We start from the raw sequence: 26,954 nt of genomic DNA, 5'->3' as shown, positions 1-26,954 counted from the left end.
TTTAAATCTATCCTATATGTTACAGAAATCTGATCTTTTAAATCTGAGATGTTCTTTCTCATTCTTACTTCTTCATATGCATTTAAAACCTGTAAACTGGTCAGCTCTATAATGTGTCAAGTATTTTCTTTTCATCACAGAATTTAGAAACAATTCAGCTGTTAGTTTTCATAGAAAAAGAGGTTGGGGGACTTCAAAGAAATGTTTTCTTTAGTATCACTTACCTGGCTGACTTGACATAATTCTATGTAGAAATGTGTTCTGTTGTTCTTTTGGAGCTGAATTTTCACTAAGGACACTGCCTATGGTAAATGTTTACATTTGTTTGGCAATATAGAGCCACTTGGGAAAAAAGAAGGATGACTGCCTTCTGATGTAATTGGCGAAGCAGTGCAAAGATGAATACACAACGGGTAGCCATTTTCAAGTATATGAAAAACCCCTATTCTGTAGGGCAAGGCTGAATGCCTCCCAAAAGTCATGGTTGTCTTTGTCCTTTACAGATGGCCATCACAGCAGTGACCCTTGGAGCTCCTCCAGTGGGATGAATCAGCCTGGCTACGGAGGAATGTTGGGCAGTTCTTCTCATATTCCACAGTCTAGCAGCTACTGTAGCCTGCATCCACACGAACGCTTGGTAAGGCAGCCTTGCGTGGTTATGGGGACCACACAGCTAGTTTACAAAGTCTCATTCTCGGCCTTTCCATGCATGGACACAGGACTCTGTAATGAATGTAAAAGTGGCATACGCTCATTATTCTTAGAGTTATCTTGTTTCTGTGATCAAAGACCTACCTGAATGAGATCGCCTCCGTAAGCCCTTCCAGCTTCACTTCGCCATTGTTCTTCTGCTGATGGTGTTTAGTTCCGTTCTTTCTTGACGACAATGTTAGCCCCTTTCCAACATAAATACACACTATATTTGAGTTGTGCAGTTTCAGCTATGGTGGATCCTTGTCTTTTATTTGCTGTCTGTAGTTTTGAAGAATATACTGCAGGGGGCAGAGTGACCGTCGGTACCCTGGGAGTAGGTGGCCTGTATGTCCCATGTGCATTTCCACTTCCCCTTATTGGCTTCTGTCCCTGGTGACAGCTTCGACCCAGGGTGCCACACCCAAAGGAAAGAGTTCCTGTTTCCCATATACTCCACTAGTCACAGCAACCATGGGGTTTCTGTATAGATCAGATTCCCAGTTTTTAGTGGTTTAGTTGTAATTACACACCCCTGAACCTCCCACTGATGCTCTGTTGCCTCACTCGGTTGAAAACTGCTAAGCTCTAGAATGCTATCCTGTTTCATTACTGAAGTGTCCACTCTGCCCATCACCTACACTCATCCATCCTAGTGTGTCCCTTCATCTTGGAGGAAGGAAGTTCATCTGATCTTTTCCAGCCTCAAAAACCCCCACAGCCCAGAATCCTCGTAGGAACTTAAGTCTAGCATTACATGAAGATCATGGTTAGGTTTGCGATGGAGGTATGATGGAACTGAAGCCCTTGTGCAGTAAAATAGCTTTAAAAAATGTTTGAAGCTGTAATTCTACAAATGCAAAAGGGCATGATAACGTGGTCCTAGTGTCACTACTCTTCATCTTGAAATTGTCCCTTTTTCTTCTCCTGATACCCAGGTTCATGTGTCTTTCTCTGCTCTGCGATAGGAAATAGGACTTTCTGGATTTCTGTAGTCTTTCCTCTCTTTTCTTCACTGCTAGAGGCATAGAAAAGGTGACTTATATTCTACTCTGACAAAATAAAACATTCCAGAAGTTACGGTTTCTGATATCCTTGGAAATACTTATTTAACTAGTTCTGGTGATAGAGACACTGTGGTCAGTTAGCTGTTAATGAGAGGCAAATGATGGAGATGGAATAGGCCTTTTTATATCATCTGCCAAGTTTGAATATGTCCATCAAACTATCTCAAATTTCAGCACATCTTCAGTAAGTAGCAAATGATTTACTTGCAAATTTTATCTTCTTCCAATTCCTACTTTGAGGTCTTAGAGAGAAAGCTTTGAGAAGTATCAACTATTATTATACTAGAATTTCTTCTTGACCAACATCTTTATTTCCCCTTCATCACATTGTATTTCTCTAAGGAACTCATGATCAAAGCTACATGTGTCCTATAAGCAAGGAAAATTTTGATTACAAATAAAAGCTTTTGGCAGTGTACTAACATTTAACATGGAATATCGGTCCTTCTAAGAGTTGTTCTTTTGACATATTTTCATTCTTCCTATATTCCTTTCTCTCTTTCCTCATCATGCTCTAGAATTTTGATGTAGGTGGTTTGATTTTATCCCAGTCAAAATCACTGCATGGGCGGAGGTATCTTTAAAATGTGCTCCCATGCATAAAAAGTGTAATTTTAAAAAGGGAACCAGTTACATTCCTTTTAGAAAAAAAAATGCTGAAAACCTTAAATACCAAAACAGTGTTATCAACCAGGAAGAAAGATTATTTCGAAGGAAAAACCCAACAGGTTGTATCAGATGCTGTATTTGTAATGTCATTTATCCAACACAGAACATGGAGTTTTCATTCTTAATATGATTATTTAGCAGATCTTAGAGATTAAGGGTTTGTTTCAAAAAAATGGTAAATGAATTAGGTCTCTGGTAATGTATCCTAATGAATTTTCTCACTGATAGGGAAACTGTTGGATTATTATTTCTAGTAATCATTGTAATTTCAGTTTAACCATTTGAAAATCTCTTGCTGCAATGTCTTTCCAGAAATCTGACACTGATGGAGAGTAATTTGGGTATGCAATAGGCAGTTAGGGTCCTTTCACTTGGAAATAGTGGTAGTTCCTCATTTTTGCCTGTAGCTTTTGGCCAGTCTTACACAGAATAAAGGAATAGTTTGGTTAGAAGAAAGAGCATTTTCCTTGTATTAGAGACAAATTAGTATTGTCTCTAAAGGTACAATATTTTATTTTATTTTATTTTTATTTATTTTTTAAACATTTTTTAAAGATTTTATTTATTCATGAGAGACACAGAGAGAGAGAGAGAGGCAAAGACACAGGCAGAGGGAGAAGCAGGCTCCACGCAGGGAGCCTGACATGGGACTCAATCCCGGGTCTCCAGGATCACGCCCCAGGCTGAAGGCCGCGCTAAACTGCTGAGCCACCCAGGCTGCCCAAAAGGTACAATATTTTAGAAACATTATGGTCTTCATCGCTTTATCCTCTGTTGTCATAGGGTCTATAATTATAAAGCCTAAAACCTACACATTTCAGTAGCAACTGTCAAGTCACCAATTTTGCTTCTTTAAATCCCCCTTTACAGCTTCAGCTTCTACAACACAATCCCACAGCTAATCACTCTGATGTCACAGGTGTACACACAGAATCACTCTGAAGAATGGAGTTTGTGGTTAAGCTTTGGAATGGATTGTTGTAGAAGACTTAATGTTGGCAGAGTTCTGTTTAGAAGCAGGTAACATCCCTGCCTGGCATGGTTTAGGCATGGTCTTTGCACCACACGTTGAAAATAGTCCTAGGAGTCTGAAGTTTTATTATAAAAGAAGTCCTTTTCTTGTAACATAAACCCTTACCCCAGTGATTCTCAGCCAGGTGTGATTTTACCCCCTCAGGAAACATTTGGAAAAGTCCGAAGATGTTCTTGGATGTTACAGCTGGTAAGCCCTACTGGAATCCAGCGTATAGAAGCCAGGGATGCTGGTAAACACACTACAGTGCGTAGGAGAGCCCCCCACAGCAAAGAATCATCTGGCACAAAACTTTAATGGTGCCAAAGTTGTGAAATCTTGCCTGAGCCCAAAGCATGATTTTTTTTGTTGGTATGTGCCACCAATTCCTGTGTTTTCTAATCCTTGAATTATCAGCCCATAGGCTGATAAAAATATCACAAATAGAAACATTTTCAATACTCATTACTCTGTCAGTAGGCTGCAAATATGCTATAATTGGGCATCAGTAAAAATAATTAAATAGTGGGCATGTAAAGCCATTATACTTTCTCAAACTCCCCATTCCATGTGTAGCAAGCAGGGCAGGAAGTATCAGGACCCGGAGGAAGAGAGGCTGAGGGGATCTCTCATCATTGGTTCCTAAGTACTCTAAAAGAGACATACTTCACACACCAGTGATATTCTCTGGAGTGTATTTATTACATCTCTGAGTGACAGTAGTTTTCAAGATACTTTTCCTTATAAAATAATGTGGCTATAAATCTCATTAACTTCTTTCAGCATCCTATTTTCTGTGAGTCTCTAAAAATGACGTGGATTGCATTGGTTTCCCCATTAAAATTTTCAGGGAAGAACTTTTCTTGTCATTCTCTAAACTCAGTATTATTCCTCTGTCTATTAAACCCTGAATTACTGCTCATTTTGCACCATATTAAAAGTGTCTAGAAGTCCTCCCTGATGTGGAAATCTTTTTCCTGTTCCACTCTGTGATTATAGAGTCATATAAGTATTTTTCAAAATTCTTTTCCTCTGTTTTGGTGTTTGCATATCTGGGACTGATTTATATACAGTTTCTCTATTCTTCAGAAACTCAACACAGAATTAGCACTATGTAGAAATGAAGCTAAACCATCTCTTTCTTTCAGTTTCCTTCTATATTCAGTTTCTCTTTCTCTACTTTATTATAGTGTTTAGCTGTCAAGCAGAAATCGTTGTTCTAAGTCTGGTGTCCGTGGCTCATCCAGTCTTATGGATTAGCTGTAGTAGGGAATGGGCCCATTCTATCTTTGTTTTTTTGGAAAAAAAATTTGTGGACTGCTTGGAATTTTTTGGTCAAGCACAGAGGTCCATGAAATTAAAAGGTTTGAAAGGCATTCTTGGGAAGTTGGAAAGATTTAAGGGTTTCATCTCAACTTTTTTCACTGAAGTTGACCTTTCAGTTGGACTATTTCTAGTGCATAGGGGTCATATTGGCAAAGACATCCACCATGTCATTGGCAGAATGTAGGTTCATTTTCTAGACCGTTTAGTTCTCTCTCAATTAAGTAGTATTGCAATCCACTATTTATTAAACGCCGACCAATAGCCAGTGGTTCATTGAGGATATAGAATAATTATGTGTTCAGCACTCAGCCATAAGTTGTGGGATGCAGAAGTCTATGCTCTATTCCCTTCCCTTAAAGAGTTTACAGTATAGGTAGAAATGTCCCTGAAAGAGAAAGCAATGACAGGCAGCATATAATTGTCAAATGGCACAATGCAGAATGTGAGCACATTAGGGATTCAGAGAGAAGAGATTGTGCAAGAGTTGGAAGTAGGAAGGAATACTAAAGGAAGAGGTGGAACACAAGATGGGCCTCACAGAATTAATACAGAAATACCAAGACACCAGGGTTTCACTCCTATGAATAAATGCCTGGGCTTTAAGCACCCTTGACTTTTAGCATCATATTCGATCTCTAATTTTAATCGAATCTCCACTAGTGATCTAATAAAGATCCATAGTTGATTAATATATAGTACATGTAAGAAAAAATCAGTTTTAGCCAAAATAGTTTTACATGTCTGTAACACATTCAAATACCTATAAGAACAACTTTTTAAAGCTACTTTTTTATCTTGAGAATGAAAATAGCTCGATATCTTTTGGTCCCTGTTAGTGATCTGCTCATTCCCAAGCAGATGGATTGGTAGCAACTAATTTGCTATCTTACGGGCACTGTGATATATCCCAAGAAAAGCAACGTATTTGGCCAACTTAGAATAATAATTTAACTCAAAGCCAAACCTTAAAACCTATGATTCTGTAAAGATGTTCTTTCTTCATAGTCAGGTATCTAGAAGATTGCTAATGAAGAGGACACATAAAGAAAACTCAAATCAGTGCTTCTGAGTTCATTCATTCCAGTGTAATTCAAAATAGTTGTTGATTTAAGGCTTTACATATTGATGCTTTAGAGAGATACTTAATCATTGTTACTTTTTAAGTTTTTAATTGACCATTCTGTTCATTCTAGAATTCAGAAAGGTGGCCCAGTTTTGTAGGAGGAGGATTTAAGACTGGCTGCTCTTTGCCATTTAGTGTCTGAAAGTCCAGGATAAAGTGTAATGTCAACCCCACAGGTCACAATATTGTTTTATTCATTGTATCATGGAATCTTTCTTACTTGATCAATAGTTCACACCAAAAAATTACAATAGAGATGATCTTTTATGTTGCTGACACTCAGAGATACTTTTAAGCAGTAATTGTTAGATTTAGAGATTGTGATCTTTTCTCACTGTCCTATATTGCCATTGTACTCTTCTGCATTTGATGCAAACCCAAACCAACTATGTGTCTTTGTATTTTATTATGTGAAAAATGAAAGCTGTCAGATCTAAGCAAGATGTATTCTTGGATATTTTGAAATTCTAAAGGCTGTCTCCGTTGCAAAATGAAGAGTTCCAAAAGGAGTATTAGAAACCTAACCTTTTTTTTTTTTTTTTTTTTTTTTTTGCTTTTTGCTACAGAGCTATCCATCACACTCCTCAGCAGACATCAATTCCAGTCTTCCTCCGATGTCCACTTTCCACCGTAGTGGCACAAACCATTACAGCACCTCTTCCTGTACACCTCCTGCCAACGGGACAGACAGTATAATGGGTGAGTCATAGAAATGTCGATTCTGACCCTACCATCAAGGTCAGGGTTTACTAAGAGGACCTCTTTTTTTCTCTTCATAATTGAATAGCAATCAGGCAATGAATATTTGTCACATAACTGAATGAAAATACATGAACTAAAAAAAAAAAGAAAAAGAAAAGAAAATACATGAACTAACATGTATTGTTAGTTCAATCTAAACATCTAAACAGATATAGTCATTGGCTTATCTATAATCACTTTTTTGGTCACAAGAAACTGATATTTGGCTACTTGGTTCATTGTGAGTTATTAGATGAAACAAAGGTTTAAATAGACTGAAACTACCTTGCTTCTCACACTTTCTGAGCAAAGTGAACTTTTATAAGACAAACCACTGAAGACTAGTCAGATAGGGGCAAGTTAGCTCAGTAGTAGTTATTGACCACTTCCCAAATCTAGTCACCGTGCTAAGCTCTTAACCATGACATACCAGAGCCTTCCAAAGACTAGTTCCTGTGAAATTCATGCGGGTTATTAATAACTAGATGGCTTCACCTGCTGGAGAATGTGGCATCATGGAATCCTTCAGAGGGGAAGAAGCATTTGGTTACTTATTGCAGAGGCAATGCATGGGCATCAGGGCCAGAAATGATTCACTGCCATTTCTCAAGCAGGTTTACTAATGAATTGAGGCCCAAGCAGAGTGCTGCTTCCCAGTGAACTAAACCATCATCCTCTAGTTTCTCATGATGTCCATTGTGATTCTCTCTCCAGACAGATGATTCCTCCCACCAGGACTCCCTCCTGGAGGGAGGAGCTAGGCAGGTGTCCGACTGCCCCCAGAGGAAAGAGTCCAGGCTGGGGAGGAGGGAGCCACCCCCTTCTGAATCTGCCTTTAACAACTTTGCCGTTCATAGGAATCACACAGCCCGATGTACTGGGGTCTTGTTAAAACCTTAGACTTCGCTGGTCGCCACTGTTCTGGTCCTAGCTCAAACTCACACCTTGCTTGGCCTCATGATTTCTTCCAGTGGGCCCCCGATGAGAAGAGAACATTAGCTGTATGTTTTAGAGAGAAGAATGTGTGACAATAATCCTACTGTTTATTCCCCTTAGCTCTCTGCAGTTTTTCATTTTCTTTAGAGAGTCCATAGGAGTTAGGAAAGTGGTGTGAATCACTTATGTGGGAGAGTTTTTGATGAAAGGGAAGAGATGTGCTTTGAAATGTTGCAAATATAATTCTGCCTAGATAATACACTCCCTGCTTATTCAGTAATGTATTTCACACTTGAGATGAGCCACCTCGCAGCCCTTCACTATCATGTCTCAGTAAGAAGCAAATTTACAAGAGTTTCCATTTTCGTAACTTTTCATAACAAAGCATTTACAAATGTGTTGCATCAGTTTGACCTTGGAGAGGAGTGGACAGAGGTCACATGGGGAAGTTGGGTTGGCTATCAATGCAGTTTTGGCAGATTTGAAAAACAAGAAGAAAGAAAGAAGTGCAGAACTGAAAGGGTGAGAAAAGCATATTTCACTTCAATGTGGTTTGACAAATGGAAAGCCCCTTTCTGCAGTCATGAGGTCTCGTTATAAAGAAGGATGACCGGTCATTCATCCTCTTACACGGCAGATTTCCTGTCTACTTGTGGTTTGAGTAATTTTCTTTTTTAGGAAGGTATAAAGGTGGAGCAAAAGCTCGAGTTGAGGAAAACATGCTTGGGCATTGTTTGAAAAAAAATTTGTTGATTGGTCTACAAAACAGTCTTTCTGGGAGAGAGGTACCCCAACTTGGGAAGAAAGAGATATTTTGAAATGGAATAATCATTCTCTATGAGCTGTGGTTAGGATGCCCACAAGTCTCAGTGGGAATGAGATTTGCTTTATTTAAGATAGTTGACTCATCATTAGCCTGTGGATGAACAGGAATGTCTGCTGTCCTTCATTTGGTCTGGGCGGCAAGGGAGCAGTAGGTGACTTCTGCATGCTAACAGGCTCAACCACACACTAAAGACGGAGTGAACTTGTTATATACACCACAGGGCCCTGTTTAAAGAGGAGGGAGGGTCTCAACAATAATAAAAGAGCCATAATTTTAAAGGGGAAAGTATGAGATTTCTGGAACCCAGAAAAGGGTTTTTAAGAATAACTTTATTATATAAATTAGCCCATGATCATGAGTATACTTGTCAAAATCTATTAGCAGAATGTGAGAAAGCTTTATAATCTTCTCAGGAAACAAATGTACATGGTAATTCAGTTTTTTGGAGGAACAGACCTTTATTAACTTGCATAAATGTAGTTAGACTTTAGGATTTTGTTAAGGGAGAATATTCTGGAATGTTCTTTCTTAAAATAATACGTCCTCCAATTCCTTACATTGAAATACAGAGGAAAATTTAAATATGATAATAAGCCTTAATATTGCACGCTGTCGAGTAGCTCATGTTTATTTCCACTTCAATTTTCTTAGGCTTTGGGTCGATTTTTAGAGTGTGGTAGAAGTCAGGAATGGCCGCATGTCTGTATAACAAGAAGAGAAGATTTCCCTTCTAATGTTAGTGATACTTCCCTAACAAACAGTATGGATTAATAGGATACATCTGTAGACTTTTGAAAATATTTGGCATATACTCACTCATTCTGAAATGCAGGAAATAAAGAAATATTACATTGCCTCTATCTCAAAGAACAAACAGAGCTAATTAAATAATTGGTAAATAGGGAACACATAGCCTGACACATGTTTGAGATTACACACATGATTCTGTAGAAAATGACTGTAAGCACTACTAATGCTGTAAGAATGGGGTTCAAGCACTAACACATGGACATCACATTTTTTAAAGTTTTCTTGGTGAAAAAGTGCAAGGCGGTGCAATCTTTTCATAAATTGCATTGATGTCTTAGGAAGCTGCTTTTTTCAGTTCAGGAGGAGATCATTACCCCACCTCTGAGCTTCCTGTTATAATGTGTCCTCCTGGCAGTCGGTGAATATCCTGAACTGATCATAGAACGACAAAATGCACATGGAGTGAGATGCAAGCTTAGAACCATCAGAAGGGGACCCCCTGGAATCAGCTCCCTTGCCTCCATTCTGGCCTGTGCATTTCAAAGATGGCAGATGCTCACCGAGGCGTCGGATGACTTGTTTGGGCAGAGTGATGACTGTTTCTTGTTTTGTTTGCTTTTGCTCTTTAATGCCCAATACCATTTTTTGAGAAATGCTTAAGAAGGACAAACTCATCCATGGATTTTCAAAAGAAGTGTAATTTATTTTACTTGGGGCATAGAGTCCACTACTTTCCTCTGAAGCCTTGCCAGCAAACTCTGGAGGTTGCATTTGACATTTCTGAATTGGAAGGGCCTAGTAAGCTCCTTGGAATTCTATGAATATAATGCATGGAACACAACATGGATTCTCACTAGTTCAGCAGGTATAGTACCCAGTTAAAGAGAAGAGCTAAGTCCAGGGGCTTCCAGAATTACCACCATCAGAGCCTTTGAACTATATTCCTAAAACCCTTTCAGTGCAGTATTCCTGGCCATATATCAGAAGCTGTCCAGGGCAGGGCCTCTACATGCCAGCATGCACGCAGAGGAAGTGTCGTGAGTGACTAGATGCCAGCTTATAGAGGATGGAAATATCTGGAGGATGCAGCCATATATATTTTGCTATCTACATATTTCCTTCTTACCTATAACGTCCAATATGTCTTCTGGGCCAAAAGGCTTGAGAGTACTGCCTCGCCTGGCACGGTCCCCTGATATTACTCAAGGACAAGAGTGCTCCAGTTCCCCATGGGAGACACCATTTGTATACGTTCCCAGGGTGTGACCCCTGATTGTTTGGGACTACACACTCTCCCTTCCTCTCGGAGGGAATTGGGCATAAAACTAACATAATGGTTATAATAACTATTATTGTTCCATTAGTCTTTAACTGGCCTGCTTCCTAATGCATGGTACTTCCCATGTTTTTAAACCTCAAAGCAAACAGTGTTGAAGGAACAGACTACCAAGATTGATTTAGTGCAACATATGCTAAAGATTACCCTGGAATATCTATCTGGTTCCTGAATTAATCTGGCTTACAACTTTCACTTCTAATGACATGTTTGTATGACATGATGCATTTTAGTATGTGGCTTTTCTAGTAGAAACATTATGTCCATTTCCCCCTGAGGACTTGGTTTCACAGTAATTTTATTATTAGAGTAGTCACATAATATTCACTTTGTCTTTTCTAAGAATCTTGAGCCTTCAAATACAGTTGGGTGATGAACAGGCACAGAGTGTAAGAGTAATATGGATTTTATCCAGCAGTGACATGGTATCTTAGTTACAAAGACCACCAACGGAGAACAATAAACCAGTTTGATTTAAGTCTTCTCATCCATTTCCTGCACATGGTCATGGGACCCAACTCCCCCCTTTGAATTCCTAGGAATCCCTCCTGCTAAAAATTAGTACATTGTAGCCTATTTTTGAGTCTTTATTCTAAAATCGTGTGTAGTAGGGGTGCTGGAGATATTCCTCCTTTTGTCATCTTTATAGACATGAACTCCATGGTTCATTTTAGAACCATTTTGCTATTTCTAATAGTTTAATAACACGAGGGTCACTTGGACACAGTTCAAAAACCCTTAAATTTTAAAGCAGTCATCAACTCTCAGACAAATACAGTATGCATTATACTTCTTATTCCTTTTATATCTTCACAACATTCCCAGCCTGAGGTTATGGGGGTACATAAAGGGATAACACATTTTCCAAATTCTGATTTTCAGTAGCCAGTCCCCAGACACCACTCATCCTGGTGTTTTGATGAGGGTGTGTTCTAATAGGAATTGATTGCTGTTTCCAGAAAGCTGAGAGTGAGACCAAGGGTGGTCCCACATGAAACCGAAGATACAGACCCTTCTTTCTGCTCCATCTTCTAGCCAGCAGCCGCACCTGTGTTCAAACCATCTGAATAATGCTTAAGGGGCTGGCAGTCTCAAATCCTCCTACAAAATTGCAGTTCCTTTTAATAACTGCTCATCTTGTATTCATATTTACCTTACCGCTTTAGAGACTGATTTTGTGTGAGTGTGTGTGTGTGTGTGTGTGTGTGTGTTTTCTTGGGCACGAGAAATTGATGAGAGCTAAAATAACAAGAAATCGGTCCAGTCTTTACTTAGTAGGTGCAGTACTTTTTATTACTATTCCTATTATACGTGAGCATTTTGGCAGTTTCTAATAATATGAATTGACAAAAACTGGAATAGTAAGTCGAGTCCTATCACATGAAAGCCATAATGTGGACCCGATGAGCACAAAGTTTGATTAGAAGTGTGTTTTGCCAAACACGACCCATTACTACTCAGGATAAAAAAAAAAAAAAACTTATGCCATTTGAGAATTTCGGTTCGCTTTCTGATTATTTATGCCTTTTGACATAGGAGTCCCACAAAAAGAGAAATCTTTAAGAGAAGGACCCATGTCGCTTAACGTGTTTAGGGGCTTGGAAATGTGTCTTCTCCAACATTTCCTGGAACAGAACAAAAGGCATTCCAACTGAAAGGGCAAATTGGCCCCAGTAAACTGCTTTGAAATTTAAACCCTTGGGTTTGGCCTTCCAGCTGCTGCAAGGTAGAAAGGCTTCATGTGAAAAAGTAGTCTGTTCTTATCAGTGGCTTCCATGAGTAGCCTTTGGAGTTTTCTGAAACATTCTCATGACAACATGAGGTAAGAAGTCGATTCTAGTTTTTATTCTACTTCCTGAGTCCCAGTATCTCCCTCTATAAGAACAGGCACTAATAGAAAGTTTAGTTGGCAAGGTGTAGTACAAAAGTAATCATAACGCTCTTATCTTGTCTCTCCTAAAGTGTGATTTTATGCTGTGCATATAATTTATTTTTTAAATGTCCCTAAAATCTTTCTGTTGGTTTTTATGAAAATAAATTTTGAAAAATTCGTCATCCTCATGTTAAAGTTGTTCAAAGGAAGATTTAATCTTTTGAAAGCCACTACTGTAGCAAATTTTCTCTCTAATTGAAGCACTGTCTTGTCTTGTTTGCTTTAGGTTTTTTGTTAGAGAATATAATATTTTTTCCGACGTGGTTCTGAAATTCCATTTCACAAAGATCTGTTTTCTAATCAAGCAGCTCACAAATTTGTTTGACAAATCTAATTTTTAGGTATCTGTGATAATATCGCTTCTAGGGGAAAAAAATGTGTCTAATTGCCCCCAAATACCATCGTAGTACGTGCTGAAAAAAATGTTAGTGTTCTCTGTATTTTCTCTTTAGAATTTTTCTTTCATTTTTAAAGAACTCTTCAATGCAGAAATTTTCATTTTCACACGGGATATATTTTCAGCTATCTCTTATATTTAAGTATTTTTAAGATTAGTGGCACCTGTGAGTTCCAACTAGCTCAATTGTGTGTCTGACCTTCATTTCAAAGATGCACTTATACGTATCATCCTTAGTACTAATAACCGATATACTTTTAGTATTATGAACTTGTGATATAAAACAGAATAGTTTTCTCAGAAGGTGGTTGTGTTCCTTTTATCACATACTAGTTTTCTTTCAGTTTTAGTTATTAACAAATGAATATGGCCATGTATGGGTTTTGTTAACCAAATAAAGCACACCTCAAAAGATTATTGAACTGACATACCCACCATATAAATATATAAAAATAGCAAGCATAATTTAACTATACTAAGCAGAGGTCAGGAGAATGAAATTATAACCTAGAGAAGCAGAGAATTCAACCTCTTGACATCTGACCCCACTACTCCATTTTATAGACCTAGAAGCAGATGACATATTTGTCAGCAAGTGTGCTTCCTAGGATCAAAGTTAGGGCTGGAAATTTTTTTTTAATTATGTTGTGTGCAACAAAGTTCTCCTTTTAATTAGTTGCCTTAAGATTTCCTTTCTTTATTTCACAAAATAGTGAAAGATGCCTCCATGGAGTTTAATAGGTTTTATTTAACTACTAGGTTTATTTGCTGATGTTCAAGCCTTAATCAATGTCACATGCCAAATGTCGTTAGAGGTTGTATTAATACTGTTCAACAGAGCTGACTTTGAATTCCAGACTTCGAATGCCAGAAACTACAGCGTAGAGTAGCAGGCCTCCATTCATCTATTTTGTAGTTAAAAATACCACCGTTTAGGATGACACAGATCACTGGTGAATACATAGACTCATTTTATCTCTGGAATTGGAGATCATGTTGATTTCTGGTAGCGTAGCAGTTCAGATTTTTTTTTTTTAATGTGAACACTGACTTGAGTATGTGGAGAATACGGGGAACTTAAAATATTAAAAGTATCTTCTCTCCCAGGAAGCCAGACATCATAGTCTTTCTGTTTTATTTTACCGAGAGGAGCACCTCGCTTTGCTATGTATCAAATTTTTGAAAAGATGGAAAGCAGGCGTAAATTACTTGAGAAGGCGATTCAGTTGACCCTCTGAGATAGAAAAGGCGAACTTTGAGGACTTGGGAGGCCTGAATGTAGTACACACTTCTTAGCAGTGAACCTCGTGTGCCTTCACGCTTGCTGCCCACCGTCCTCCACTAACTACTCGTGGGCAAGAAGGGGGCAAGCACTGGCAACTGAAACGCTTCATCTTTAAACCAAGGTGTCAGGTTTATATTTTATCTGCAAAAAAAGTAACATGAATATATTTGACATCTACCTCAGCAAACAAATTAATGCTAATTAAAGATTAATGTGTTGTAATTAGCATTAAAAATGCAATTAAATTGTGAGTAAATGGACCAGGAATAGAAAATTGTTAGACGTCTCACTGCCTGGTTTTTCATATTCTGCCTTTTGTTTTTGCAGCAAATAGAGGAAGCGGGGCAGCAGGCAGCTCCCAGACTGGAGATGCTCTGGGGAAAGCACTTGCTTCGGTGAGGAAATATTGACTTTGGGCTTCATATGTACCATTGTGGAAGGGTGAACTTTAATCAGAAGTGGACATTTGGAATTGGAGAAAATGAATGGCAAATCGCTTTGATTTCTGGAAATGCTAGCTTTCTCGCAGAATGATTACTGAAAAAATTTGAGGAGGGTACTCTGACGCTTCCAGGGAATGGCTGAGCCTTCCAGCTGGGGTCCCCACAGTGGCACCAAGCAGTCCTCCATTATGGCTTAGTGGATAGTGTCAGGGCCTTTTGGTGCATAGATTTTCTACCTTGATTTCTTATTTTTCTCTAAAATCGTACGGTGCTCATTGACCAGCTAAGACTGACTTTGCGGTGAGGGGGGCAATTCTAAAACACTTTGGGAAAGGCACTTAGGAGAAAAAACAAAAACGACCATACCTGAGGTCTGTGAAAAATTGTCACATAATTGGCACCCGGGGACTCCGTTTCTTTGTCCACTGCCGGGAGGCTAGAATTTATCATTTCTTGCATGTTCACTAGTGACGAAGTAGCACACTCCATTTGCGTGAGGGTGAATGCCTGGGATTCTCTTCAAAAGCTAGACAGGATTATTTACAATTGTAAATGGAGATTTGTTATTCTAACATTTTGTCTCTTTGGTTGGTTTCTCCTTCCCATTGGGAGCATAAAATAAGTTTGAGTTAGCATTGTGACCTGAGTAGAAGTTTATACTTAATCTGGGCATCTAAAGCCTTGACCTTAAATGCCTTAATTATGGTGGAGAAAAAAAAAAAAATTATGGTGGAGAAGGAATTGGACAAAGATCGTAGAGATGGTGTTGTCTAACCTGTTTGATGGAGGAAGAAATGGGGGCTTAGGGTCTTCATGTGGCTTACTCATGGCCACGGGGCCATGGTAGGACATGGGAGAGAAAGGAGTACGGACCCTAGTCCAGTATACTCCCCACCACCTTACATGAGCTCAGAATTCTTATTTTGAAAAACTAAAGAAATTGTTAATTTTTTCATTTTAGAATATTAGTACTAGAGTCAATTGTTACATGTATTTTATGACTTGCAATTTTTAGATGAACTGCAATGACACTTTGTCATTTAAAAATTGTTGATTCTTTATTCCTAATAAATGAGGGTGTTTTTTTTTTCTCCCCGCTGTTTTAAGATCTATTCTCCAGATCACACTAACAACAGCTTTTCATCAAACCCTTCAACTCCTGTTGGCTCTCCTCCTTCTCTCTCAGGTACTGTACCTAAATCCAACCCGATCATGGTACCAGTTTATGAGAATGATTTCCCTCTTGTACTTCCTGATCTGGCAGGTGGAAACTGCTTCCCTCTAAAAGCTTAAAACATAACATTTCCAAACAGAAAAATGGAAAGATTTGTCTTTTCCACTGCCATATGAAAGTATAGCCATTTACATCCAAAATTCTTCTTAGAAATTAGATGTTTATAGAATACATAGGCATATGGAAAACTTCTTAAACTTTTCTTAACTCTGTAGAAAATAGTCAACAGAATAATATATTCTAATAAGACACCAAAGATGAGAAACCCCAGTTAATACAATCAGGAATATGAATATAAAATTTAGACTTTCTGCATTTCCTTCTTAAAGTCCACCTCACTGGCATGATTGAGGAGAACTATAATTTTGTAAATAAATTGAGAAGTAAGAATGTGAAGTAAAATGGGATATTTGCCTTTAAAATATAACAAATTAGAATGACTTCAAATATGGCTTCAAATAGTAAAACTATAAGTTGTTGAATTATGTGAGTAAAATGTTTCACTTTTCAGAGGTCCATTTAAGAGGCGCATTGCCCTTCTAGTATAAATGCTTCCAGAAGGCCCTATCTGGTGCATGTCTCTGTTCTTGGGAAAGAGGACAGGTGGTTTCTAAAAAAGAAACTGAATTGCATCTGTACCTGATTGAAACCTGACCTTACTGTAATTTATAGGGGAGTTGCTTGCCTAAAGGCTGCTGCCTCAATCTCTCTGTTATTCCCTGCATGCACCATTCACATGGCCCATCATAAACTGGGTTCCCTGGTAGAGAGTAGGCGGTTTTGGACTGCACGAAGCTTTCACAGGCGATGGCCATGGCTTAGGTGGGATGGAATCTCAGGCTTTTCTGAGCCTCTGTTGACATGGGGTGGAGGATGTCACAGAATAGAGAAGGGTGGCTGAACCGTCAAGTCCACAGGGACCAATGGGCAGAATTGAAACTGAAAGGACACAGAGATGATACTGAGAGGATCATGGAACAGCCATGCAACATTCCCTTGACAGAAAAAGAACAGAAAGTTCAGGATTATTACATACTCCTGGGCCAGTCTTCTTGCAGTTAGGCTCCGGAAAATGATCACCGGTGTCAATGTCCAGAGCCAAAGAGAGACAGAGATAGCGTTGAGCCCAGCGAGGCAAGTGGTGTGGGAGACTGAGCCGGGAGAGTTCCAAGTTCCCCATTGCAAACAAAGCAGCTCTAATTTCATCTATCTTATAATTGGGGGGTGGGGGGGATCAGGAGCATAATAAAGTTTGAGAACAGCTGTTTTAGTCTGGTGCTCTGATGTTACAGATGAGCGTACTGAGGCCCAGGAAGGGTACCACAAAGGTACATGAGGCTGCATGAGTGACGGTAGCAGAGCTCGGGCCAGAATCTAGTGCTCGCCATCCTGCCACTCCACCTCTAGGTTAATGATGGGAGAAGACAGTTATGATGCATACATCATTCCAGAAAATGTCACCAACACCCAAAACCTGAGCAGCATGCTCTGTGTGGAAGACACAGAAACAGGCCACTTTTGGGGTCCTGCTAATGTACCACAAAAGACCACATATTAAGAAGAGAGAACTTTAAGAAGACGTAAATAGAGGGACAAATTGCTATTTGCACACTGGAAATAGCTGGTTCTGTCCATATCCTATCACTAAAAGTAATTGAACAAAATATCCTACTTTTATTTAGCATAAAAATACACATACATGCACACCCAGAAATGACGGGAAGCAAGGATTTTTTTTTTTTTTAGATGCTAACCATGCCAGGGCATGAGATTACAGTGAGACCATACAAATTTTTCCCCTTTCTTGAATTATTTCTTAGTTTCCACATAGAGTATGCTTTATTTTATATGTAAAAGTGGTTTTTGTTTCGTAGGTTAGACATGTAATATAGATTGTAGCAGGAATCCAGTTTAACGGATCCCAAAATAATTCTTTTCTTCAGAAGAAACTACTTATTATTGTTGTTATATTGAGTTTTTAAATTTCCTGTTTAGTGGATCACTGCCAACTAATCTTATTCCCTCAAAAAGTTTGGAAGGCTTATCCCTTCTTAAAGGTCATTTTGAAAACAAGTAGCAATGCCGTCCTTCATTGTGAGAGAATTTTGGTTCTCTCTGCAAACTGGCCTTGCACAAAGATATGATGGAATCCCCCTTTGCATTCTTAGAAGTGCCTTGACTACATAGTGATCTCTTTTCTGCAGTAGGAACCCTTCTCTAGCTAAAATTCAGAACCAATTAAATGTTCCCTTTTAGGAGGAAGCCTGAGAGAATTCTGAGTCCCCGTCAAGTTTGAAATAGAAAATGTTTCTTCCTTGTCCCAGAATTCTTGTATGGGAGGTTTACATGTATTTATCTTAATTTTCCAAAGGAAAATCAGCATTGCGATTTCTAAAAGAACTGTTTAAAATATCTGCGAGATTGTTTTCAGATCATATAGATTTCATTGGAATCTCCATTTTAATACCAGCAGGCACAGCTGTTTGGTCTAGAAACGGAGGACAGGCCTCATCATCTCCTAATTATGAAGGACCCTTACACTCTTTGGTAAGCCTCATCTGCTAATCTCTCCTCTAGCCATTTTGTGACTGTGTTCTTCTTTTTTGCACCTAGTTACACTTTCTGAGATGCTTATCTCACTAACAGAAACTTCAGATTGGTGTTTAGCGCACAAGTTTGTTAGAGTCAGAGCTATTAGACTCTATTTGTTCCTGTTTGTAGATTATACCCCAGATACTACTACACTGTAAAGCCCCAGGGCTCCAAATACCTAGGACCAGGTAAGAGATTAAAAATCCTGGAAAGATAGCAGCATCCATCCCATCTTTGGGAAGGATCCCTGGCAATGAGTTAATGATTTCCTGATACAAGAGTGCTGGAGTTCCAGCCAAGCTGCGTGGCTGGAACACTTGAAGATTCAATATACCTCTGCTTTTCTTTCCAGAGTGGCAGGCTTATAGGAGTTCTCCTCTTGACCTCTGAATACGAAGCCTACTATCTGTTTCCCCATTCACTCTGGTTCTTCTAGAACTCTAGTAACATCACTAAATGTCTGCTCTTCCAGGAGCCAGTAGCTGAAATTTTCCATGGGTTTAATTAATATTATAAACGCTCTTGTGATGATTCAGTGTCTGACACTCTAGGCTTTGTCAACTCATGGTGGATGTGGCTGGCAATGTGCATGAAATCACGCCACTCTGAGCCGCCTTTGGTCCGGGTATGAATCAAACGGGGAGAAGTAGCAACAAGGAACTCTTAAGTCCTTCAGGGGTGGGTTTCCCTCTTTTCATCCATATTTTGAGATAGAACATGGAAGAGACCTTGACTCATCCATCTATCTAATTGAATGACTTGTCAGCAGTTCAGAATTTCCTTTCTTCCCTTTTGGTGGCTTACTGTTTAAATTAAGGAAAATCTAAAAATGGATGTACTAAAGTAGGTGTCTCCCTTGGTTGTGGTCTTCCTTGGCATAGTGTGGGATCATCCAGCTATGCATCTGAGCCATTAAAGGCAACCAGAGGGAAGACAACGTATACACTAGCGCCTTGCCTACGTTAACTAAGTAATCCGCAGCCCACACCCATGTAATCCACAGTTGTCCTAAGTGTTTACCTGCATCAATTATTCTCTGGAACCCATGTATCAAAACTAGGTCATGTCCCACTATAGAACCGTACAGACTCGGTTCATAGTTATGAACTAGAGCTCAGTTCTCTGAATACTCAGCGCTCACAAGGGGACTCACAAACAGAAACTGCTCTCTCCACCAGGAAGCTGTGAGCCAGAAGGGGTGATAGGCACACACATTACTTCTTTTCAGTGCTCACATTCACACTTGGAAGTGTGTATTATTCCCATTTCTATAAATTATAATGTATAGACTCGAGGAAGTTTCGCACCTTTTCAAAGATTGCATCAGTAACAGCTAGGAGCTTAGGGGAGACCCCCTAACAACAAAGCCCACCAAATCAGAACGTTTTCTATACCGTAGACTTGACTGTATTAGGCACACATTCCTTTTGTCGGTATAGAAAATTAGAAATGTTTTTTACTCATGCAGTAGAGCTCATACATCTGTTTGCACAGCCCGTTGGAAATCGAAGGAGGTTGTAGCATGATCTAGTACAGAGAGGCACTAGATCTGAAGTCCAGAGACTTCGATTCAACCCTAACTGTACCATTTCCTGGCGCTGTGACACCGAGTAACTAATACTTCATTTCTTTGAGCCTGATTTGCACATCTATATGGTAGGGATTTAATGTCTTCCCTGCTTGCCTTACACATGGAGAATGAAGAGCCAGTGAAATAGCATGTTTTAAAATGCACACGGCAGAGGGGTATGCAGATGTTTACTGGCTATCATGGGTCATACTGAAAAAAGTGAATACACACCTATGTGTGCTTTTTCTTCATCAAAAACTATAGTCTAGGCCTTCTCTAGTTGAAGAAAACTGGATCCCACTGGCAGGAATGAAAAAAAAAATTCAGTTGGTTTTGAATTGTATAATTTAATTACATAAGGTAGTGAATTTTATACAGAGTAAGGGCTTTGGAATCAACTGGAGGGCCCTGGTGAACAATTAATTCACATCTTTGTGATTCTTCAGTCTTGAAATCTCATACCACTTGGGTTGACAGAGTTTTTGTAATGTTTTTTTCTGTGTCCATTTTGAGTTCCCACTCCCCTCTACACACACACACACACACACACACACACACAAGGGCTGGTAATAACAGATAGAAAGCAAGAAACACTGGTAAAAATAGATAGTACGCAATAAGAAATTATAGTCTGTATGCATTTACCTGTCCTTGACTTCATAATTAGCGCTGCAGAGGAGATGGACATATGCCTCAAAGAAAATAATTTGACTATAAATACATCATCTTTCCACTGTTAATCTGTTGAAATCTTTAACCAATGACTGCTAGAATGTTTCTCAAATTGTATAGATACAAAAAAAATTTTTGTAAAGTAAATCTAAATTCTCTTTCAAGCAATGTACTATGGCATATGTACATTATAATGTCCTGAAAGAATTACAAAATATACTTTGTTCATGAAAAATAACACTATGATAAACCATTAACATTTTTCACTACTTTCCTGGGAAGGTCACTGTTTATTTTTTATTATTGGCTCATGGAAATAAGTTTTATTGGAAGCATACATTCAGAAACCCAAAGTGTGATTTGTGTCAACTCACATTTTACTTCTATAACCTACGCATGCATTTCAAACTAAATCAAATTTCACATCATTTATTAACCAACAGCAAAGCCGAATTGAAGATCGCTTAGAAAGACTGGATGATGCTATTCACGTTCTCCGGAATCATGCAGTGGGCCCATCCACAGCTATGCCGGGTGGTCATGGGGACATGCATGGAATCATTGGACCTTCTCATAATGGAGCGATGGGTGGTCTGGGCTCAGGGTATGGAACCGGTCTTCTTTCAGCCAACAGACATTCACTCATGGTAAGTGATGAAATTTGGAGACTCTTTAGTTACCGTATAGAATTAGAATTTCAAGTATAAATACTACTGCTCCTGCTTTTTTTCTTTTTTAAACAGCTTTATTGAGATATAATTCACTTACCTGCTGTTCATCCACTTAAAGTTTACAACTCCATGTTTTTGAGAATGTTCATGGGATTATGCAACCATCACCGCAGTCTAAGTTTAGAACATTTTATCGCCTGCAAAAAAGAAAAGAAATCCCCATGCCAGCAGTAGTTACTCTCCGATCTTCCCTCTCCCTGGACGTTGGCAACAAATAATGTGTTCTGTCTCTATAATTTGCCTATCGATATTTCTTAGCACTGAAATCGTACAGTATGTGATGGTCTTTTCCAACTCACTGGCTTCTTTCAGCCAGTGTGATGCTTCAGGGTTTATACATATCTCATCCTGTATCAGAGCGTCATTCCTTTTTATTGCCAAAAAAGATTCCCTCATGTAGGGATCCGTTATATTTATCCATGCACCAGGTGGTGGATATTTGGGTTATTTTTGCTCTTTGGCAATTAGGAATAATGCTCCTATGAACATTCACGTACAAGTCTTTGGGTGGCAATGTGTTTTCATATTACTTGACTGTATAACTTGGAGGACATCCCTGGGTCATTGCTGGTGTTTTTAAAGTCTTCATCTTAATGATGTCATCTAGAGGGCTCAACTTTTGTACATTTTACAGTATTGGCATTTCAGATACGAATAGTTTGAAATTTTTTATTATTATCAAAGAATCCAAATCAATGTCTTTTGAATGTGGGAGGTAGAACTATGTGTTGTGTTTATCTGTCTAAATATATGGTGTGGGACTCTGTGATTTAAGGATATAGTAGTTTATCACTGCCTGTTTATGAATGTTTGTTTAAATAATATTTAAGCAGATTTGTCCATATGAGAACTGGAATGTCAGCTCTGCCCATTGCTTTTAGAAACCATTGGGAAATGCATCCTCCTTTTATGGATGATTATGAAAGTTCAGAATCTTCTCTTTTTTTTAAGATTTATTTATCTATTAGAGAGCACTAGTGTGTGGGGAGGGCAGAGGGAGAGGGAGAGAGAAACCCCAGCAGACCCTGTGCTGAGCGTGGAGCTCAATGTGGGACTTGATCTCAAGACTCTGAGATCACGACTTGAGCTGAACCCAAGAGTTGGAGGCTTAACTGACTGAGCCACCCAGTTACTGCAGTCGTCAGAATCTTCTTAACAAAATGTTAATTGATGACCATAAGGTGACTGACTGGGCAGAGAATTTACTGCTAATTAATGATTCCGTGTATTCCACTTCTTATAAACTCCTTCCTGATCAATGAACACTGTAGTGTCCTGTTTTATACCTTGTAGGCTCTTAAACAGTTGCTTGGATGAAGGTCCATCTTCTGTTACCAATGTAGCATCTCTTGTCTACTGATGATTCCAAGAGGAGAGTGCAAAATAAGCACAGGTTATTCTGAGGCTTGTTAAGTTCTTGCTCAGTAGGATTCTTCTGTCCTCCTTTCAGTTTTTCTTAATAAAAGACTAAGATTGAGAGGACCATCCTGAGCGGTGTATCATGGAAACCTGCAACCAATTTGAAACCAAAAATACTGGTTTATAAATAGAAGCAATGAACTCACTTCTAAAACGTGGAAAGATATTTCTGAATGCCAAAGCTAAATCTTTTTTTTTCTCTTTTGCTTTTCCTTGACCTCTATCCTAAAAATTCATCATTGAGTAAAAATTGTTTGTCTATTCATGGCAGTTGCTAAGAGTTTACAAAAGGAAAATCTAGATTTTAATTTAGCTTGGCCTCAGGTAATGTGTTAAATACACTTGGGATGCATATAATATGAGGTTTTAGTTTGTACAGCTCTTTTCTTTTTAAACTACAATGTTTAAACAATACTGCTTTTAATTAAGAAATCTGGCTTTATTAAAAACCAGATCTGTGACTTATAACCATTTCTCTATATCTGCTCTCAATCAAGAGAAAAATAGTTTAATTTCTGTAGCTGTGTTCGTTTTGCATATGTTAAACGGATGCAGTGTACACCCAGGGCACATTGCTTCAGAGACAGTTTTTTCCATAAATATGTAACGTTTGCTCTTAAATACCAGATGTAGGTTAAGTGGTTCTTTAAAATAACAAACTATACATAGAGATGCTTTGGGGGACTGTGTGACCTTTGGGTTGCCTCCCCCTTGAGTCTGATTCAAAGGTGGGATAGGATGAAGGGACTAGAACCGTCTCTGGAGAGGGGAAGTTGGCCTGACCTGGCTGGAGGGGAAGGGGAGATAATGCAGTGGAGCAATAGGAAAAGGGAAATAATCTGCCAATATTGCCCAGAAACATTTCTGATTTGGTTTTGAAAAGGCTCTGCAGAAGCCATAAAGCTGCTAGTTTTGCTGAGGAGGTAAAGTTCCCCGTTCACTCCTCTGAAGGCACTTCTAATCCAGTCAGGGATGACCGCATAGCCAACCAGGTGAGGAGTAGCTCCAGAGATGCAGCGTGGCCACAGCCTGCTGCCCTTTCAACCAGCGGAGGCCCTGCTGTCCTTCTCCTTTCTTCTCACAAAGACCCAGCAGGTCCACAAGGGTCTGAGCTCCCCAGCCTGAAACTCCCCAACGTGTGTGAAAGAGATCGGATTGTCATTTCTTTTCCTTGCGCAAACTGGTATGAATTTTCAAACAAAAACATCAGAACAAAGGAAATAGTTTTTGAATTTAGTCAGTCTGAAGTTAGCCTTTGACCATTTGATACATTCCACAATAAAAAGGAAGTTGAAGGGGAAGAGAAAAAAAAAAAACCCCACCCCCCCCTCTTGCCCCGAACAACAACAACAAAAAAAGTATCAAGGAGGATACTGGTAATGTTTTCCACATTTGAATTTTAATACATGAAACAGGCTATAAAACCTTGGCCAGCTGCAGTAAATAAAGTAGCAGTGGGAGGTAAGGACCGGAAACCTCACTACAGAGAACACTGGTGGGTGTTTCTTTCCAGCTACACACCTTCGTTCCTGGTCCTGGAGCAGAAGCCACTTAGAGGGACTGAAGACCCATCCCAGGGCTAGGCTTGTTCTGAGCAAATCTCCTTTGTGAGTCCCCTTAATAATGCCTCCTGATTAAAGAATAGACAGCTTTGAATCCTCTTGACCTCCATCCTCTTCTCGCTTCCTCCCCGCCTTCCGAAAATCAAAACAAAATGGCTTGATAACTTGGAAGATGATAGAAGCATTTCTTTTCTGCAGCAGCTTGAAATCGTGGTGGGGAGAACTGGTTCTGCCTCGGCTGTTATGTTATCTCATTTAATTGCTAACATATTGTACTTAGCTTTTGATTCATAAAATGTTTTCCTTGGAGTTCTGAAGTAGGTCTTCAGTGATTTACTAAGTATTAGTGTAATGAAAGGGATTTCTTTCCCAGCAGCATGGCTCATAATGCTAGCGTGAATGTCGTAGACTTGCAGGCTTTCTAGACGATATGTGGCCATGCTCTTTCCTGCCCAGAAACCTTCACTGGCTTTCCATTATCTACAAAATAAAGACCAGTTTCTTAATCCAGTTGATTAAGCCCCTTTACCATTTACCAAAAGCCTTATGCTTAGCTAGACCAACATGCAGAATTTCTTCCATTCAGACCAGTCTGTGCATATTACAGCACTTGCCCTGGACGTCCTCGTTAAGTAGTTCTTTTGTGTCTGTTGGGCTTGGCCTGCCCTGCGCACTTCTCTCCGCCCATCTCATTCCCACCACCCTCAAAGCTCTGGCTCGAATCCTTCCTCTTCCAGGAAGCCTTCCCTTGCTGCTTCCACCTGTGATAGTCTGTTTTCTTTTCTACTTTCCAGAGCTCTGTGAATCATAGTGTTGGCTACATAAAAATATCTACCCAGTCTTGCAAAACTATATACCTTTTGTAGGCATGACTTTTGCCTTACCCCCTATATTGTAACTTCCTTGAGTACCCCCCCTACACACACACACACACACACACACACACACACACACACCAGTGAATAAATCGTCAGTCAGAATGGGAGAAAGGAAACTGCTATTTTCTGACTGCCAGACAAGTCGCCAGCCCCTCTGCTAGGTGCTCCGTGAACATTATCTCAGGAGGTCTTCAAAGGAGCCCTCTGAGGATGATGGTGATGTCCATTTTAGGCATTGGTCAAATGGGCCTAACTAGGTTTGAGGAGGCACAAGTCATGAAGCCAGCTTTCAACTCAGGTACAATGCCTTCGTGTTCCACGCTCTTTGTTTACTACCACTAGCACTCCCCAGAGATTAGCTTTAGGTGCACCTTTTCAGAACTAATCTTAGGGAGGTAAGAGCTCGTGATTTTCAAATCTTGTTAAATGCTCCTTGATGAAAGAGTCCTCAACTATCTTGGGGCCAGGTGCCCAGGACAGCTCTCTACCCAAATGCAGAGGTAAAGAATTCCTCCCCCACCCCCAGTGTGGTGGTATGCTAGATTAAAACCCACATTGTCTACACACTTATTCTTAAGTCAGCATGTCTGTGCTAAGTGGCGAGAGGTGTACACTCTCCTTACTGGGGTCATGAAGTAGTAAATTTTAAATTATTTTTCTTACCAAAACCACCCACGTTTCCAACAGAGTCAAAGCAGAAATCTCTGAATGTAGGAGAATAAGGAAACAGGTGGGTTTATCACTAAGCTAATTACCCAGATATAACCGCACCCCATCCCGCCCCCACCCCGTACCTCAGATATCTCCATGCTTAATCCTGATATTAAATCATTAGGTTCTATAAATTATTGAAGTGAGTGTTTCAAAAATAATTCTCTTCAGTATTCACTCAGTATTCAGATCCACAGATGAGACCTGAAAGCAAGCCTTTCAGATGACCTAATCTCCTCTTTTAACTGAGTAAGAACCAAACCCACATCAAAAATATCTTCATGTGATTCTGTGTTTCTGATTACTTGTCAGTGGACTCAGCAGCAGTGAAGCGATCATTTAGCTAAAAATCTCCTTTATTGTTAATATATAGTATCCATGTGGTTCTCAGGCCTTTTTTGCTTAAAGTCCATTTATTCATTTCCAAAAACATTGATCAAGTGATTACCAAATGCCAGGCTCTGTGCTAACACATGGTCTCTGCTCTTAAAGGGTTCGCAGTTTAGTAGAAAAGGACACATATTTGAAAACACATTGTTATAGCAATATAGCAAGCCCCACCAGAGAGCAGGGACTTAGCTCTGCTACCTGGGAGGAAAGAGTGCCATTGTCACTTGGCAGAAGAGTAGTGATCTCCTGAGGATCTGGTTGCTCTAGCTCACTTCCTGGAGGAGCCCTGTAGAACTCCCCATCCACATGCATCCTCCACAGCATTCCTGAGACCCCTTCCTAGAACCCCCACCCCGGAGGGGGGGATGCAGCACACATTTCAGAAACCGTGCATTTCAACTTGAAATAGAGAGGAAAAAAAAAAAAGAAATAGAGAGGAAGGAAAGGAAGGAAGGAAAGAAAGAAAGAAAGAAAGAAAGAAAGAAAGAAAGAAAGAAAGAAAGAAAGAAAGAAAGAAAGAAAGAAAGAAAAAGGAAGAAAGAAAGAAAAAGGAAGAAAGGAAGGAAGGATTGGCTTATATCTAAAAGCCCAGTTTCCCTCTGTTCATAACATTTTTAATTGGGGTTAAAAAGAATTTATCAGAAAAAAATTCAGTACATGA

The 26,954-nt window shown here is 39.4% G+C and overlaps 1 protein-coding gene across 22 annotated transcripts in view; it reads left to right on the top strand.

The window, feature by feature from the left end:
* The window catches only part of TCF4 (transcription factor 4), a 355,096-nt gene that overhangs the window by 306,776 nt on the left and 21,366 nt on the right, over positions 1–26,954 (top strand). For 17 of the 22 annotated variants that reach the window (XM_041739349.1, XM_041739357.1, XM_041739358.1 and 14 more), the window contains 6 exons: positions 504–637; positions 6,454–6,586; positions 14,419–14,486; positions 15,642–15,720; positions 18,239–18,315; positions 21,046–21,249. In XM_041739349.1, the coding sequence (XP_041595283.1) occupies positions 504–637; positions 6,454–6,586; positions 14,419–14,486; positions 15,642–15,720; positions 18,239–18,315; positions 21,046–21,249 (695 nt within the window). The remainder of the gene's footprint in view (positions 1–503; positions 638–6,453; positions 6,587–14,418; positions 14,487–15,641; positions 15,721–18,238; positions 18,316–21,045; positions 21,250–26,954) is intronic. The other 5 variants (XM_041739369.1, XM_041739355.1, XM_041739351.1 and 2 more) reach the window with 1 other exon arrangement.

The sequence above is a fragment of the Vulpes lagopus genome, chromosome 24 (genome assembly GCF_018345385.1).
Source record: "Vulpes lagopus strain Blue_001 chromosome 24, ASM1834538v1, whole genome shotgun sequence".
Lineage (NCBI taxonomy): Eukaryota > Metazoa > Chordata > Mammalia > Carnivora > Canidae > Vulpes > Vulpes lagopus.
The sequence above is the reverse complement of the archived record's forward strand: the minus strand, read 5'-3'. Positions and strand labels throughout refer to the sequence as shown.